This window comes from Schistocerca gregaria, chromosome 1 (genome assembly GCF_023897955.1).
Source record: "Schistocerca gregaria isolate iqSchGreg1 chromosome 1, iqSchGreg1.2, whole genome shotgun sequence".
NCBI lineage: Eukaryota > Metazoa > Arthropoda > Insecta > Orthoptera > Acrididae > Schistocerca > Schistocerca gregaria.
Genome location: NC_064920.1, coordinates 1,072,685,985 through 1,072,701,103, shown reverse-complemented (window position 1 = coordinate 1,072,701,103; position 15,119 = coordinate 1,072,685,985). Strand labels below are relative to the sequence as shown.

Below are 15,119 nucleotides of genomic sequence, written 5' to 3'. Positions count from 1 at the left end.
AACTGTGTTTGCAATGGCTGGCGCTGAAGATATAACGGAAGTTAACCCTACGTTGGTTCCCATACAAAGAGAAGCAGAAGTTACGAAAGTCCCAGTGGAATTGCGTCCTACCCGACAGACATACCTGGAACAGAGGATGTAAAGTAATACCAGGCGACTGCGGGAGGTAAGGGCAGAGCTGAGTCGTTGTGTAAGGATGACAACCAGATCAATGAATCGAGACTTGAGCGTGTCGCAGGCCCAGCTCGAACTACTGCGTATCTGGTTGGCCACAGCAAAGTGACGTGATGTAACGATTGACGTGTTATATTTTATGAGGAGTACTGCTTTATCTATCAGGTTGTCGAACCTTTCTCAGTTTTCGTACCGTTGCATGAAAGCCTTTCGTCGCTTAACTTGCATGTCATATAGTTCCATATCATTGATGTGATCTTTAGTGATGCAGCCGGTTTATTCAAACTGCATCTTGTAAGAATATGGTGTACAGCCTGACTCAGTTTTGTTGTTCTGGTTCAAATAAATTTTTCTTATTTCGTACGAACGCATTCCACAGCATGATAATACTACAGATATACGCAGTGCGTGTTCAATCTGTATTTTGTATATGCATGATCTGAAGTTGGTTATGACTTACAACCGAGACTAGCAAGTCATCTAATTTTGTCTTGCGTAAATGCAGTCTGGGAATTAAGAGATTTTAGTACCATTTTTAAATTTTAGTCAACAAGAAATATTATTGTAAACTGAGCTCTTGTGATCCCACGAGAGACCGCTGGAGAGCTGGTAATACGCAAATCATCTACCTGCATACGTCATTCTGAGATCACCAACATGGCACTCACAAGGGTATCTGATAGCACAGAACTTCAGACTAACTGTGATCCATGATGAAACGGTTTAGTTTCATTGCACAGAAAAAGATAGCTGAAATTTTTCTCAGCATCATAAATAGGACCCAAAAAGCCATGGTACGATGAATAGTCGAAAGCTAAAAGGATCTCACCGTTGACCCAATGGCAGTCTCACAGACGACGTACACAGAGAAGATGGACTCTCACAAGGTCATATCAAACAACTAACAGGAAGAATTCTGAAACTAAAAAAAGCGTCAATACTAAAAATATGACAAGTCCATTGTGACAGAATACAGAAGGCTTAGGAAGATTAAAAGAACACGAAGAGTGATTCTAACTAGTGCTTCAATGTGCCTTTAAAGGCCCAAATGAAATAATAATAACAATAATAATAATAATAATAATGATGATCGTAATTTGATAGGCTTTCTCAGCATAATAATGAGTGGTAGTCTCCTATAGTTTGCTGGCGGATCTTAAGATGAAAATGGCTCGATATTTCAGCGATTCATCTGTCCGTCATCTTCAGGAGAACGCTGCTGCTGCTGAGTCCCACTGACAGCTGATGCCAAGACTGCAAATCGCCGTCCCACATAGGCCTCCGTACCGTACACGCCCGATGCGTCACGCAAAACAGTTGCTGTTTCCATGATGGGCTGGTAACGCCGCCCGTAATAGAACACCGGCGCCAGCGATAATATATCGCCCTCAAAGACTACCTTCAAACTTTCGGGCCGGCCGCACCAAAGAGCTATGTGATACAGTACGGGGTTCCATGTCCTGCTAAGAGGAGAATCCTTGTCTTTATTAATTGAACTATCCGTCAACCTAATTTCAATTGTCTCTTTACACTGTTCAAATACCCGAAAATACTGGCAACAGTCGGAGTCTTGCGTAATCTGGTCCCATGCCCCATGTTTAAACAGTGTTTTGATAGCGTCGATTTTTCAGGCTGTTGCAGTCTCGTGTGCCTGCATCCACTTGTCCACAACTATGCGAATCTGACGGCCGATGTAACCATTCCCACACTGCCACGGAATTTTGTTATGGCAGTCACAAAATCATCTTAGACAAAGCCGAACAGTGCCTTAATATTGAAAACTGGACGGGACCCATTGTTAATGTTAAAACTCGTTAAATATATTCGAATCTTAAGCGATGTGACCCAGCATATGGAATAAAGACCATAAATCTATGGCCTACTTCTAGTAAAGGCTTCTTGAGGGTAAAAAGAGGAACCTACTCCTGAGACAACAATGAATTCTCATCCCATACACAACTTTCCTCTTCTTGTGCAGGATTTTGCCATGATTCTAAAGCAGATGTTTATGAAATAAGAAAATCCTCCTGTAGTATAGTTTACATTGTTTCGTTATTTACAAAATTTTGATTCTTGAAAAAATGTATATGTGCATTACGTATCCAGATCTTCTGGGAGGACCAATGCGCATAATGGTGACTTACAATATACAGGGTGGTTGCAATTAAACTTCCGCTACTTGTGAGGGACCCAATGAAAAACAAGTAGTCGAACGACAATAAAAGTTTGTGGGAACATTTGTAAGGACATGTGGAGGAGAAATAACAAATAAACCAATGAATGAAACATATTTCAGTTTACACGTGTGAGAGTAACATTTGTTAATTAGGTATCATGTATAGGTTCCACGTTACAAAATTTGCTCCATGTGAGGACCATCTACATCCACGCCAACCTGGAATCGTATTAGAGATTGCTCTACTGCTGCCTGAAACCATCAGACGGGAAGGTAGCTACCTCTCCCGCTATTCTCATCTTCGGTTTTCAGCGTGTAGTAGTGTCGTGTTGATAAACGCTGCCCGTTCAGGTTATCCTGTAACATCACAATAGGGGGCGTTACATGATTTGAAAAATGAGTGATGCAACTAATTATTCTCAGCTCCAACAAACGCATGCCTGTAGAAGCAAAATGAGTCTACAAATTTCTTTTTCTTTCTTATGTGCACGTCCTGTGTCCTGATTCCCATTTTTCATCCTTCTTGGAAGTGTGTGTCCAAGTGTGAATGATTTGAATGCAGTAGCAGACGAACCAGAGAAGTGGTGGGTTTCTTAATCTTCTACCAACCTAAACGGTGTCGATGGAATGCAGAGAGCAGAAACAGGAGGGCTTGACCAAAGAGGAGCAATGCAAAACGTTTTCGAAGAGAGCTCCGCGCGACGGTTACAGGTGGAGTTGTTCTGTAGACAGGTAAGCGTCCAGACTTTCCCTCAGAACGTCTGTGTCGAATAAAGGAGAAAAGGTATTGAAATCTGTTATTTGTTAATTTCAACAATTTCTTTTCCGAGCTATTTTTGAATTACCATTTAGGTTCCAATTTTTGGTTCAGGTAATCAGTGTCATAGTAGTGTTATTTCCGTTAGGTGCGACCATGCGGTCTATAGATTCAAAGTGCAGCCCAAGCCTTAAAATTTACTATCTGCGATATTATTTTATTTGTGCGGGACATTTTAAATTATCAATAAAACTCTACCGAGCATACATTCGGCAAAATGAATAGATTACATGCCAAGCGCTTCACGCAAATATGCAGCCACCAAAATCCTGCTCGATGCCAGTGCGAGGTGCATACAATTCTTCCCACCAATAAATGCTATCGAAAGCACATGTGAATGTCTGTGTTATAAAATTGAGCAGTGACCACGTGCTCTCCAGATTTTCCCACCCCACAGAACTCTACAGATTAAGGCCAGCGTGGCTTGTTATTCTCGTATGAGAAAGCCTTAGGATCGTATATAAATGTACAAGGAATGTTTTGTTCATGTATTACATACAAAAAGATTACTCTTAACATGCGAAATATTAGCCAAAAATAAACATTTTACCATTTGAAGCTATTTCCGTGATCGTTAATTTATTTTCAGTATATCTGAAAATAGTGTCACATTTGTAGTATTGATAATTACGCTTCTAAAATCCAAAGTGCTTGGCTCAAATTTAGCTAACAGTACGCAGATACCACAGAGTTATCCGTTGCCACGTTAATAAATACAATCAGTGAAGGCATTGTGCCTAAAATTTAGATGGGCCTAAATCTATTTCAAATAAAGAGAAAAACTATTGGGGGAAGGTTACGTAGCCAAAGAAAAAGACGGGCGAATGTGGACAGGATATGCTATCGATTCAGGCTGGAACAAAAGAAATAACAATAATCAAAAGAAGCTCTTGTTGGTGAAAGTAAATAATCCTTCATAGGCTGCCACTCAATGAATAGTAACATCTGTGGTGAGTTACAATTCCACATCCGGAAACCACACAGGTTCAAATCTATTGATGCGCGCAGCCACGCAGTTTAGAATGATCGCACAATTATTAAGTTCACTCCGTATGCTTTACGGACTAACCAAGTGACCTACGAGCAATGTGAGGTGGAGTTCTATCACTCATCAAGACAGTTAAGTCCAAAGCGCCTCTCTCCCGTAGTGCATGGATGACACATTGGCGAAGCAGATCACAGTAATGCCCTTTGTGTCTGCGTTCTTCGCTACGTCGCCGTACCAGTACCGGCGCCTGATGACAAATCATGACACCAACACTACAAACAACGCAAATTTTGTAGCGCTCAGTCTCAACATCATTGCTACTAATTTGGGTACACCTACAGTAAATAATTTTCCGTCCACACTGGCTCAAGTAGCGAAAGTTTAATTATAACTATTCTACGTTTTGATGCTTCCATTGGTCGAATATCATTCCATATCTTTTCTTAATTTTTATATGGTTGTCAAAATGGATTGTTAAGCCGTATCCTACGGTTACATTGCTGCTTTCTTGATTTCGTTATGTCCCTGTATTTTTAAACCAGGGTTCTTTGTGCTGGTCTCTGCAGCTCAGATTTCTTCTGCGGTGGCACTCGGCTCGCAGACAGACAGCTCGAATCACGGTAATGTAAGAAATTTTCCCTACTAGTACCTGATCGAATAAAACTGAAGTGATATCAGGTGTTCCCCAGGGAAGCGTCCTGGGACCTCTGCTGTTCCTGATCTATATAAATGACCTGGGTGACAATCCGAGCAGTTCTCGTAGGTTTTTCGCAGATGATGCTGTAATTTACCGTCTAGTAAGGTCATCCGAAGACCAGTATCAGCTGCAAAGCGATTTAGAAAAGATTGCTGTATGGTGTGTCAGGTGGCAGTTGACGCTAAATAACGAAAAGTGTGAGATGATCCACATGAGTTCCAAAAGAAATCCGTTGGAATTCTATTACTCGATAAATAGTACAATTCTCAAGGCTGTCAATTCAACTAACTACCTGGGTGTTAAAATTACGAACAACTTCAGTTGGAAAGACAACATAGATAATATTGTGGGGAAGGCGAGCCAAAGGTTGCGCTTCATTAGCAGGACACTTCGAAGATGCAACAAGTCCACTAAAGAGACAGCTTATACTACAGTCGTTCGTCCTCTGTTAGAATATTGCTGCGCGGTGTGGGATCCTTATCAGGTGGGATTGACGGAGGACATCGAAATGGTGCAAAAAAGGGCAGCTCGTTTTGTATTATCACGTAATAGGGGAGAGAGTGTGGCAGATACGATACGCGAGTTTTTCGTCCCGGTTAGATCTATTTACGAAATTTCAGTCACCAACTTTCTCTTCCAAATGCGAAAATATTTTGTTGATCCCAACCTACATAGATAGGAATGATCATCAAAATAAAATAAGAGAAATCGGAGCTCGAACAGAAAGGTTTAGGTGTTCGTTTTTCCCGCGCGCTGTTCGGGAGTGGAATGGTAGAGAGATAGTATGATTGTGGTTCGATGAGCCCTCTGCCAGGCACTTAAATGTGAATTGCAGAGTAATCATGTAGATGTAGATGTAGATGTAGACACGAGTGGTGCTGACGTAAAGTTCCTGATCACCAGATCATGTGCCAAAATTCTGTATTAAATTTCGAAACTCAACACAATATCTCGTGAAATGAGGCTGTGTGATCCATCCTATGGAGGGGAACATCAAGTCCGCAGGCACCCCGGTTCCTATTCGAGAAAAGTAGGTTGTGTGTGCTGGCCTCGGGTTACACTACCCCCTCCCCCCACAAGAATCCAACAATAACATGACACTACACAATGTACGTACACAAAACATTCAGATTCAGTGGACAGTTACACCTAAGACAGAACTCTCATTCACCGTGAGGGAAGATGGTGTCGTGTGCGAAGGAAGAACTGTTGGGTGAACATCATCTCAGGGTCTCTTATCTGACAATGCCATAAGACTATTTCTTTCTTTATGGTAAAAGTGTATTGTGACAAGACCTCTCTTACACGTACCTGTTATGTGGTGTGGAGACTGCCAAATGAATTTATGAATAACGTTACTTAAAAACCGTCTTGATTGCAAATTTTTTATTCATATGACCGGTTTCGGTTAATTCAGAACAATCTTCAGATCTGATATTTCAGTTACAGGAGTAACCCGTCCTAATCCAGCAATTTTCACATGCTACGTGTGACGTAGCATGTGAATATTGCTGGATTTGGACGGGTTGCAGAAGTTATGAATGCCCATTGGATTCACATCAATTAAAGTAAGGAAATGAGGCCAGTTAAATGAAATGAAGTGAAATAATGCCTGTAAAATCCACTCTGTCATTGTGCTTGATTACCATTGAATTTGCTCCATTTCTTTGGGTTTAATTACCATTGAATTTCATCCATTTCACTTCTGTGAACTGAACTCTCTTGATGTAAATTCCTACATCACGATAAGTCACGGCCCTCTGTTAGTTAATTCTTGTTATGGTGCCACTTCCAAATAGGGGAAGTCTGGTTGTTAGTCCAGAAAAGTATGAAGAAAACGTGTGTGAGGTTTAATATTAATATCGATGGTGGAGGCGTCCTGTAATGGTCTAACTGGTTGAGATAGGGGTGGCCAAAAATTCGACTCACGACTCGCCCATCTGCTGCAGCACTCAGTAGAAACTGCACATTTGCCCACCACCACTCCACGTTGTCTGAGTGGGAAGGAGGAGAATAGGGGTACACGGCGAACGTGCTGTATTTAAATGGGAATGCAATCGTACTTCATACTGCACTAGTGGCAATTAAAATTGCTACACCACGAAGATGACGTGCTACAGACGAGAACTTTAAGAGACAGGAAGAAGATGCTGTGATATGCAAATGATTAGCTTTTCAGAGCATTTACACAAGGTTGGCGCCGGTGGCGACACCTTCAACGTGTTGAGATGAGGAAAGTGTCCAACCGATTTCTCATACACAAACAGCAGTTGACCGGCGTTGCCGGCTGAAACGTTGCTGTGATGCCTCGTGTAACGAGGAGAAATGCGTACCATCACATTTCCAACTTGGATAAAGATCGGATTGTAGCCTATCGCGATTGCGGTTTACCGTATCGCAACATTTCTGCTCGCGTTGGTCGGGATCCAATGACAGTTAGCAGAATATGGAATCGGTGTGTTCAGGAGGGTAATACGGAACACCGTGCTGGATCCCAACGGCCTCGTATCACTGGCAGTCGAGATGACAGGCATCTTATCCGCATGGCTGTAACGGATCGTGCAGCCACGTCTCGATCCCTGAGCCAACAGATGGGGACGTTTGCATGACAACAACCATCTGCACGAACAGTTCGACGACCTTTGACGCAGTATGGACTATCAGCTTAGAGACCGTGCCTGCGGTTACCCTTGACGCTGCATCACAGACAGGAGCGCCTGCGATGGTGTATTCAACGACGAACCTGGTTGCACGAATGGCAAAACGTCATTTTTTCGGATGAAACCAGATTCCGTTGAGAGCATCATGATGGTCGCATCTGTGTTTGGCGACATCGCGGTGAACGCACATTGGAAGCGTGTATTCGTCATCGCCATACTGGGGTATCACCCGGCATGATGATACAGGGTACCAATGGTTACATCTCTCGATCACCTCTTGTTCGCATTGACTGCACTTTGAACATTGCACGTTACATTTCAGATGTGTTACGACCCATAGCTCTACCCTTCATTTGATCCCTACGAAACTCTACATTTTAGCGGGATAGTGCACGACCGCATGTTGTAGGTCCTGTACGGGCCTTTCTGGATACAGAAAATGTTCAACTGCTGCCCTGGCCACTACATTCTCCCGATCTCTCGCCATTGAAAACGTCTGGTCAATGTTGGCCGAGGAACTGGTTCGTCACAGTACCCCAGTCATTACTCTTGATGTACTGTGGTATCGTGTTGAAGCTGCATGGGCAGCTGTACCTGTGCACGCCATCCAAGCTCTGTTTGACTCAATGCCCAGGCGTATCAAGGCCCCAGAGGGAATTGTTATGGGTACTGATTTCTCAGGATCCATGCACTCAAATTGCGTCAAAATGTAATCACATTTCAGTTCTAGTATAATATATTTGTCCAATGAACACCCGTTTATCATCTGCATCTCTTCTTGGTGTAGCAATTTTAATGTCCTGTAGTGTACTTGATTTCATGTTTCTCAAAAACGTAGATCACAAACGATACAAAATTTCCAGTAATATTTAATTTTTTTATGTATTTAACAGAGAATATAGCTTTTATCAGATGCAGACTGTCGGCATACAGAGAGATGGAGACAATTTATAGGTTTTCGCACTCAAGTTACAGTGTGCGCAAAATGCCGTGGCCGCTACATGCTCAGTCGGCTGGGAAAGGGTGGGGAGAACGGCAGTGGTGGGGAGTCACTCAGGGAGCTGTAGGGGATGTGACAATCGCTGGAGGGGAAGCGCTGTTCTAAACTGCAGCCCACACTCACATTAAATGGCACACCCACACTTTCATGGGTACTATTCAAAAAGATCTATCACATATTCTTTCATTAGCATCTAAACACGCGTTCTGCTGGAGATGCAGCGATTTATTTTCGCAGGTTTTGTTAACTACTTGCAACTTTCAGAGAAGAGTCACAAGTAGGGAGTATTGAGTAATACATGCACATTTGTCTTGTTGCCATGTTAAAATCTGCTTCTATTGCCAAAACACAGCGGAATTTACAGAGTTTCACCTCACTAACATATTGTGCAGACACAGCTGCGAGAAACTCTGAAACAGTGGTTTATTAAATTTATTAAGTGAGGAACTCAGGGAAAGTAAGGTAGCACCTTACGAAAAAGCATATCCTCAGTACAAAATAAACATATTTTGACTTCACTTATGTTGTTCCGAAACTCACAGCATTCCTCATTTCACCATCTATCGTTGGCAGTTAAAAATTACATTCCTTCATCGGAATCAAGAGCTCAGATGGAAACCCAGTTCTAAGCAAAGAAGGGAAAGCAGAAAGGTGGAAGGAGTGTTTAGAGGGTCTATACAAGGGCGATGTACTTGAGGACAATATTATGGAAATGGAAGAGGATGTAGATGAAGATGAAATGGGAGATACGATAGTGAGTGAAGAGTTTGACAGAGCAGTGAAAGGCCTGAGCCGAAACAAGGCCAACGGAGTAGACAACATTCCATTGGAACTGCTGACGGCCTTGGGAGAGCCAGTTATGACAAAACTCTACCATCTGGTGAGCAAGATGTATGAAACAGGCGAAATACCCTCAGACTTCAAGATAAATATAATAATTCCAATTCCAAAGAAAGCAGGTGTTGACAGATGTGAAAATTACCAAACAATCAGTTTAATAAGCCACAGCTGCAAAATACTAACACGAATTCTTTACAGACGAATGGAAAAACTAGTAGAAGGCGACCTCGGGGAAGATCAGTTTGGATTCCGTAGAAATACTGGAACACGTGAGGCAATACTGACCTAACGACTTATTTTAGAAGAAAGAATAAGAAAACGCAAACCTACGTTTCTAGCATTTGTAGACTTAGAGAAAGCTTTTGACAATGTTGACTGGAATACTCTCTTTCAAAATCTAAAGGTGGCAGGGGTAAAATAGAGGGAGCGCAAGGCTATTTACAATTTGTACAGAAACCAGATGGCAGTTATAAGAGTCGAGGGACATGTAAGGGAAGCAGTGGTTGGGAAGTGAGTGAGACAGGGTTGTAGCCTCTCCCCGATGTTATTCAATCTGTGTATTGAGCAAGCAGTAAAGGAAACAAAAGAAAAATTCGGAGTAGATATTAAAATTCATGGAGAAGAAATAAAAACTTTGAGGTTCGCCGATGAAATTGTAATTCTGTCAGAGACAGCAAAGGACTTGTAAGAGCAGTTGAATGGAATGGACATTGTCTTGAAAAGAGGATATAAGATGAACATCAACAAAAGCAAAACGAGGATAATCGAGTGTAGTCGTATTAAGTCGGTGATGCTGAGGGAGTTAGATTAGGAAATGAGACACTTACAGTAGTAAAGGAGTTTTGCTATTTGGGGAGCAAAATAACTGATGATGGGCAAAGTAGGGAGGATATAAAATGTAGACTGGCAATGGCAAGAAAAGCGTTTCTGAAGAAGAGAAATTCGTTAACATCAAGTATACATTTAAGTGCCAGGAAGTCATTTCTGAAAGTATTTGTATGGAGTGTAGCCATGTATGGAAGTGAAAAATGGACGATAAATAGTTTGGACAAGAAGAGAATAGAAGCTTTCGAAATGTGGTGCTACAGAAGAATGCTGAAGATTAGATGGGTAGATCATATAACTAATGAGGAAGTATTGAATAGGATTAGGGAAAAGAGAAGTTTGTGGCACAACTTGACCAGAAGATGGAATCGGTTAGTAGGACATGTTCTGAGGCATCAAGGGATCACCAATTTGGTATTGGAGGGCAGCGTGGAGGGTAAAAATTGTAGAGGGAGACCAAGAGATGAATATACTAAGCTGAAGAAGCTTGCACAGGATAGAGTAGCATGGAGAGCTGCATCAAACCAGTCTCAGAACTGAAGACCACAACAACAACAACAACATCGGAAAAGTCTGTAGTTAGTGGAATAACACGGTAGATAAAGAAGTTTTGGATAATAACTATACGGCAAAATACTCACCTCTTTGTGTGCTATCATTTGCAAAAATCTCATTTCAGTATCTCAAAACGGTTATGAATGATGAGAAATATGTAAATGTTTCACTCTGTTTTTATCTCTGGCGCGGTGCGATCGCAAATGAGTGCGCTACTTCAGATCAATTTACTCGATATTTGTAACACTGTCAGACCTCAAACAAAGTATAAAGAAAAATTCAATGTGTTAGCTAAATTTCATATGCAGCAACATATTATGTAAGCTGCAGCAGACGCAATATCACAGCGACTCCTCTATGTTCCATTGCAAACTTTTTCGAATTGCGGGCAGTCTCTTACTCCTACGTAAACATTGTAAGGTGTCAGTCAAATCCAACACCTTCCATGAAAACCCTGACATGATAAGCAAATCCAGTAGTATGTCACATAGCTCCGAATAAATCGTGACATTAAATTAACCAAAGTAATACGAGTAACGAGTGAGCAAGTGGAATACCACAGACTAACACAAGAATGCCTAAATGCATGTCGTACCTTCCCACCGTGAGGCAGACAAAGTTCCGAGGGGAGAAACGAGGACAGAAGCCGAGAGCAGAACCGTGTTAAGCTAGTAGGCCCTACGATAAGGGACGGACACCCACGTCTCCAGCTAACCACTAGGGCTCACCACCCGCACGTTTTAGCGTGAGACTTTTTCGTGTCTCAGGTACGTCAAGGACCACCCCCCAGCCCATGTTAAAAGCTAGAGCCCTCCAGAAAAACAGTATAGATCTTACGATAACTTAAAGAGGGACACTACCACCCGCAAGTTTTAGCGTGAGACTTTTTCGTGCCTCAGGTACGTCAAGGACCACCCCCCGCCCATGTTAAAAGATAGAGCCCTCCAGAAGAACAGTATAGATCTTACGATAACGCTAAAAGGACCACACCCGCTAACTATTTGTAGTATCGTTCCGAGAACCGATCGCGGTCCTCTGGTTTGGAGCCGAGTGGAAGGCTTAAACCAGAGGCTCAGACGATTCTGCGGAGAGCTGGGGTGCAAATTTCTCGACCTCCGCTATCGGGTGGAGAAATGTAGGGTCCCCCTGAATAGGTCAGGCGTGCACTACACGCCGGAAGCGGCTACGAGGGTAGCGGAGTACGTGTGGAGTGCACATGGGGTTTTTTTAGGTTAGAGAATTCCCTCCCTAGGCCCGACAAGACGCCTCCTGAGACGCGGCAAGGCAGGAGTAGGCAAAATGCAACAAGGAATAACAATATTAATGTGCTAATAGTAAACTGCAGAAGCGTCTATAGAAAGGTCCCAGAACTGCTCTCATTAATAAACGGTCACAACACCCATATAGTATTAGGAACAGAAAGTTGGCTGAAACCAGACGTAAACAGTAATGAAATCCTAAACTCTGATTGGAATGTATACCGCAGAGATAGGCTGGACAGTGAAGGGGGAGGCGTGTTTATAGCGATAAGAAGTGCAATAGTATCGAAGGAAATTGACGGAGATTCGAATTGTGAAATGATTTGGGTGAAGGTCACGGTTAAAGCAGGCTCAGACATGGTAATTGGATGTCTCTATAGGCCCCCGGGCTCAGCAGCTGTTGTGGCTCAGCACCTGAAGAATAATTTGGAAAATATTTCGAGTAGATTTCCCCACCATGTTATAGTTCTGGGTGGAGATTTTAATTTGCCGGATATAGACTGGGAGACTCAAACGTTCATAACGGGTGGCAGGGACAAAGAATCCAGTGAAATATTTTTAAGTGCTTTATCTGAAAACTACCTTGAGCAGTTAAACAGAAAACCGACTCGTGGCGATAATATATTAGACCTTCTGGTGACAAACAGACCCGAACTATTTGAATCAGTTAATGCAGAACAGGGAATCAGCGATCATAAAGCGGTTACTGCGTCGATGATTTCAGCCGTAAATAGAAATATTAAAAAAGGTAGGAAGATTTTTCTGTTTAGCAAAAGTGACAAAAAGCAGATTACAGAGTACCTGACGGCTCAACACAAAAGTTTTGTCTCAAGTGCAGATAGTGTTGAGGATCAGTGGACAAAGTTCAAAACCATGGTACAATATGCGTTAGATGAGTATGTGCCAAGCAAGATCGTAAGAGATGGAGAAGAGCCACCGTGGTACAACAACCGAGTTAGAAAACTGCTGCGGAAGCAAAGGGAACTTCACAGCAAACATAAACATAGCCAAAGCCTTGCAGACAAACAAAAATTACGCGAAGCGAAATGTAGTGTGAGGAGGGCTATGCGAGAGGCTTTCAATGAATTCGAAAGTAACGTTCTATGTACTGACTTGGCAGAAAATCCTAAGAAATTTTGGTCCTATGTCAAAGCGGTAGGTGGATCAAAACAAAATGTCCAGACACTCTGTGACCAAAATGGTACTGAAACAGAGGATGACAGACTAAAGGCCGAATTACTAAATGTCTTCTTCCAAAGCTGTTTCACAGAGGAAGACTGCACTGTGCTTCCTTCTCTAGATTGTCGCACAGTTGACAAAATGGTAGATATCGAAGTAGACGACAGAGGGATAGAGAAACAATTAAAATCGCTCAAAAGAGGAAAGGCCGCTGGTCCTGATGGGATACCAGTTCGATTTTACACAGAGTACTCGAAGGAACTTGCCCCCCTTCTTGCAGCGGTGTACCGTAGGTCTCTAGAAGAGCGAAGCGTTCCAAAGGATTGGAAAAGGGCACAGGTCATCCCCGTTCTCAAGAAGGGACGTCGAACAGATGTGCAGAACTATAGACCTATATCTCTAACGTCGATCAGTTGTAGAATTTTGGAACACGTATTATGTTCGAGTATAATGTCTTTTCTGGAGACTAGAAATCTACTCTGTAGGAATCAGCATGGGTTTCGAAAAAGACGATCGTGTGAAACCCAGCTCGCGCTATTCGTCCACGAGACTCAGAGGGCCTTAGACACGGGTTCACAGGTAGATGCCGTGTTTCTTGACTTCCGCAAGGCGTTTGACACAGTTCCCCATAGTCGTTTAATGAACAAAGTAAGAGCATACGGACTATCAGATCAATTGTGTGATTGGATTGAGGAGTTCCTAGATAACAGAACGCAGCACGTCATTCTCAATGGAGAGAAGTCTTCCGAAGTAAGAGTGATTTCAGGTGTGCCGCAGGGGAGTGTCATAGGACCGTTGCTATTCACAATATACATAAATGACCTGGTGGATGACATCGGAAGTTCACTGAGGCTTTTTGCAGATGATGCTGTGGTGTATCGAGAGGTTGCAACAATGGAAAATTGTACTGAAATGCAGGAGGATCTGCAGCGAATTGACGCATGGTGCACGGAATGGCAATTGAATCTCAATGTAGACAAGTGTAATGTGATGCGAATACATAGAAAGATAGGTCCCTTATCATTTAGCTACAAAATAGCAGGTCAGCAACTGGAAGCAGTTAATTCCATAAATTATCTGGGAGTACGCATTAGGAGTGATTTAAAATGGAATGATCATATAAAGTTGATCGTCGGTAAAGCAGATGCCAGACTGAGATTCATTGGAAGAATCCTAAGGAAATGCAATCCGACAACAAAGGAAGTAGGTTACAGTACGCTTGTTCGCCCAATGCTTGAATACTGCTCAGCAGTGTGGGATCCGCACCAGGTAGGGTTGATAGAAGAGATAGAGAAGATCCAACGGAGAGCAGCGCGCTTCGTTACAGGATCATTTAGTAATTGCGAAAGCGTTACGGAGATGATAGATAAACTCCAGTGGAAGACTCTGCAGGAGAGACGCTCAGTAGCTCGGTACGGGCTTTTGTTGAAGTTTCGAGAACATACCTTCACCGAAGAGTCAAGCAGTATATTGCTCCCTCCTACATATATCTCGCGAAGAGACCATGAGGATAAAATCAGAGAGATTACAGCCCACACAGAAGCATACCGACAGTCCTTCTTTCCACGTACAATACGAGACTGGAATAGAAGGGAGAACCGATAGAGGTACTCAGGGTACCCTCCGCCACACACCGTCAGGTGGCTTGCGGAGTACGGATGTAGATGTAGATGTAGATGTAGGTTTTAGCGTGAGACTTTTTAGCGTCTCTGTTACGTTGTAAACTTTTAAAAACATTTCCCAACCACGAAAAGTATAACGTTTCTCATTGGATAGACAGAATTTTTGTAGGCGGAGCTTAAGGTTAACATTGTGACCCTGATTGGTCAGATGGAAACACAGCCAGATAGTTTTTTTTTAAACTAACTTCGGTAAATTGTAGTAAGGAGAACTTAGAGGAGAGACTTAGTTCCGAGACGGCGAGCTGGATGGCTGGTGCGCCGGCCGCT

At 42.7% G+C, this 15,119-nt stretch overlaps 1 protein-coding gene across 1 annotated transcript in view; it reads right to left on the bottom strand.

The window, feature by feature from the left end:
- Positions 1 to 2,633: 2,633 nt before the first annotated feature.
- LOC126314797 (putative inorganic phosphate cotransporter) overlaps positions 2,634 to 15,119 on the bottom strand; it is a 239,165-nt gene continuing 226,679 nt past the window's right edge. The window contains exon 10 of the mRNA XM_049992445.1: positions 2,634 to 2,707. Coding sequence (XP_049848402.1) covers positions 2,703 to 2,707 — 5 coding nt within the window. The 3' untranslated portion in view covers positions 2,634 to 2,702. The remainder of the gene's footprint in view (positions 2,708 to 15,119) is intronic.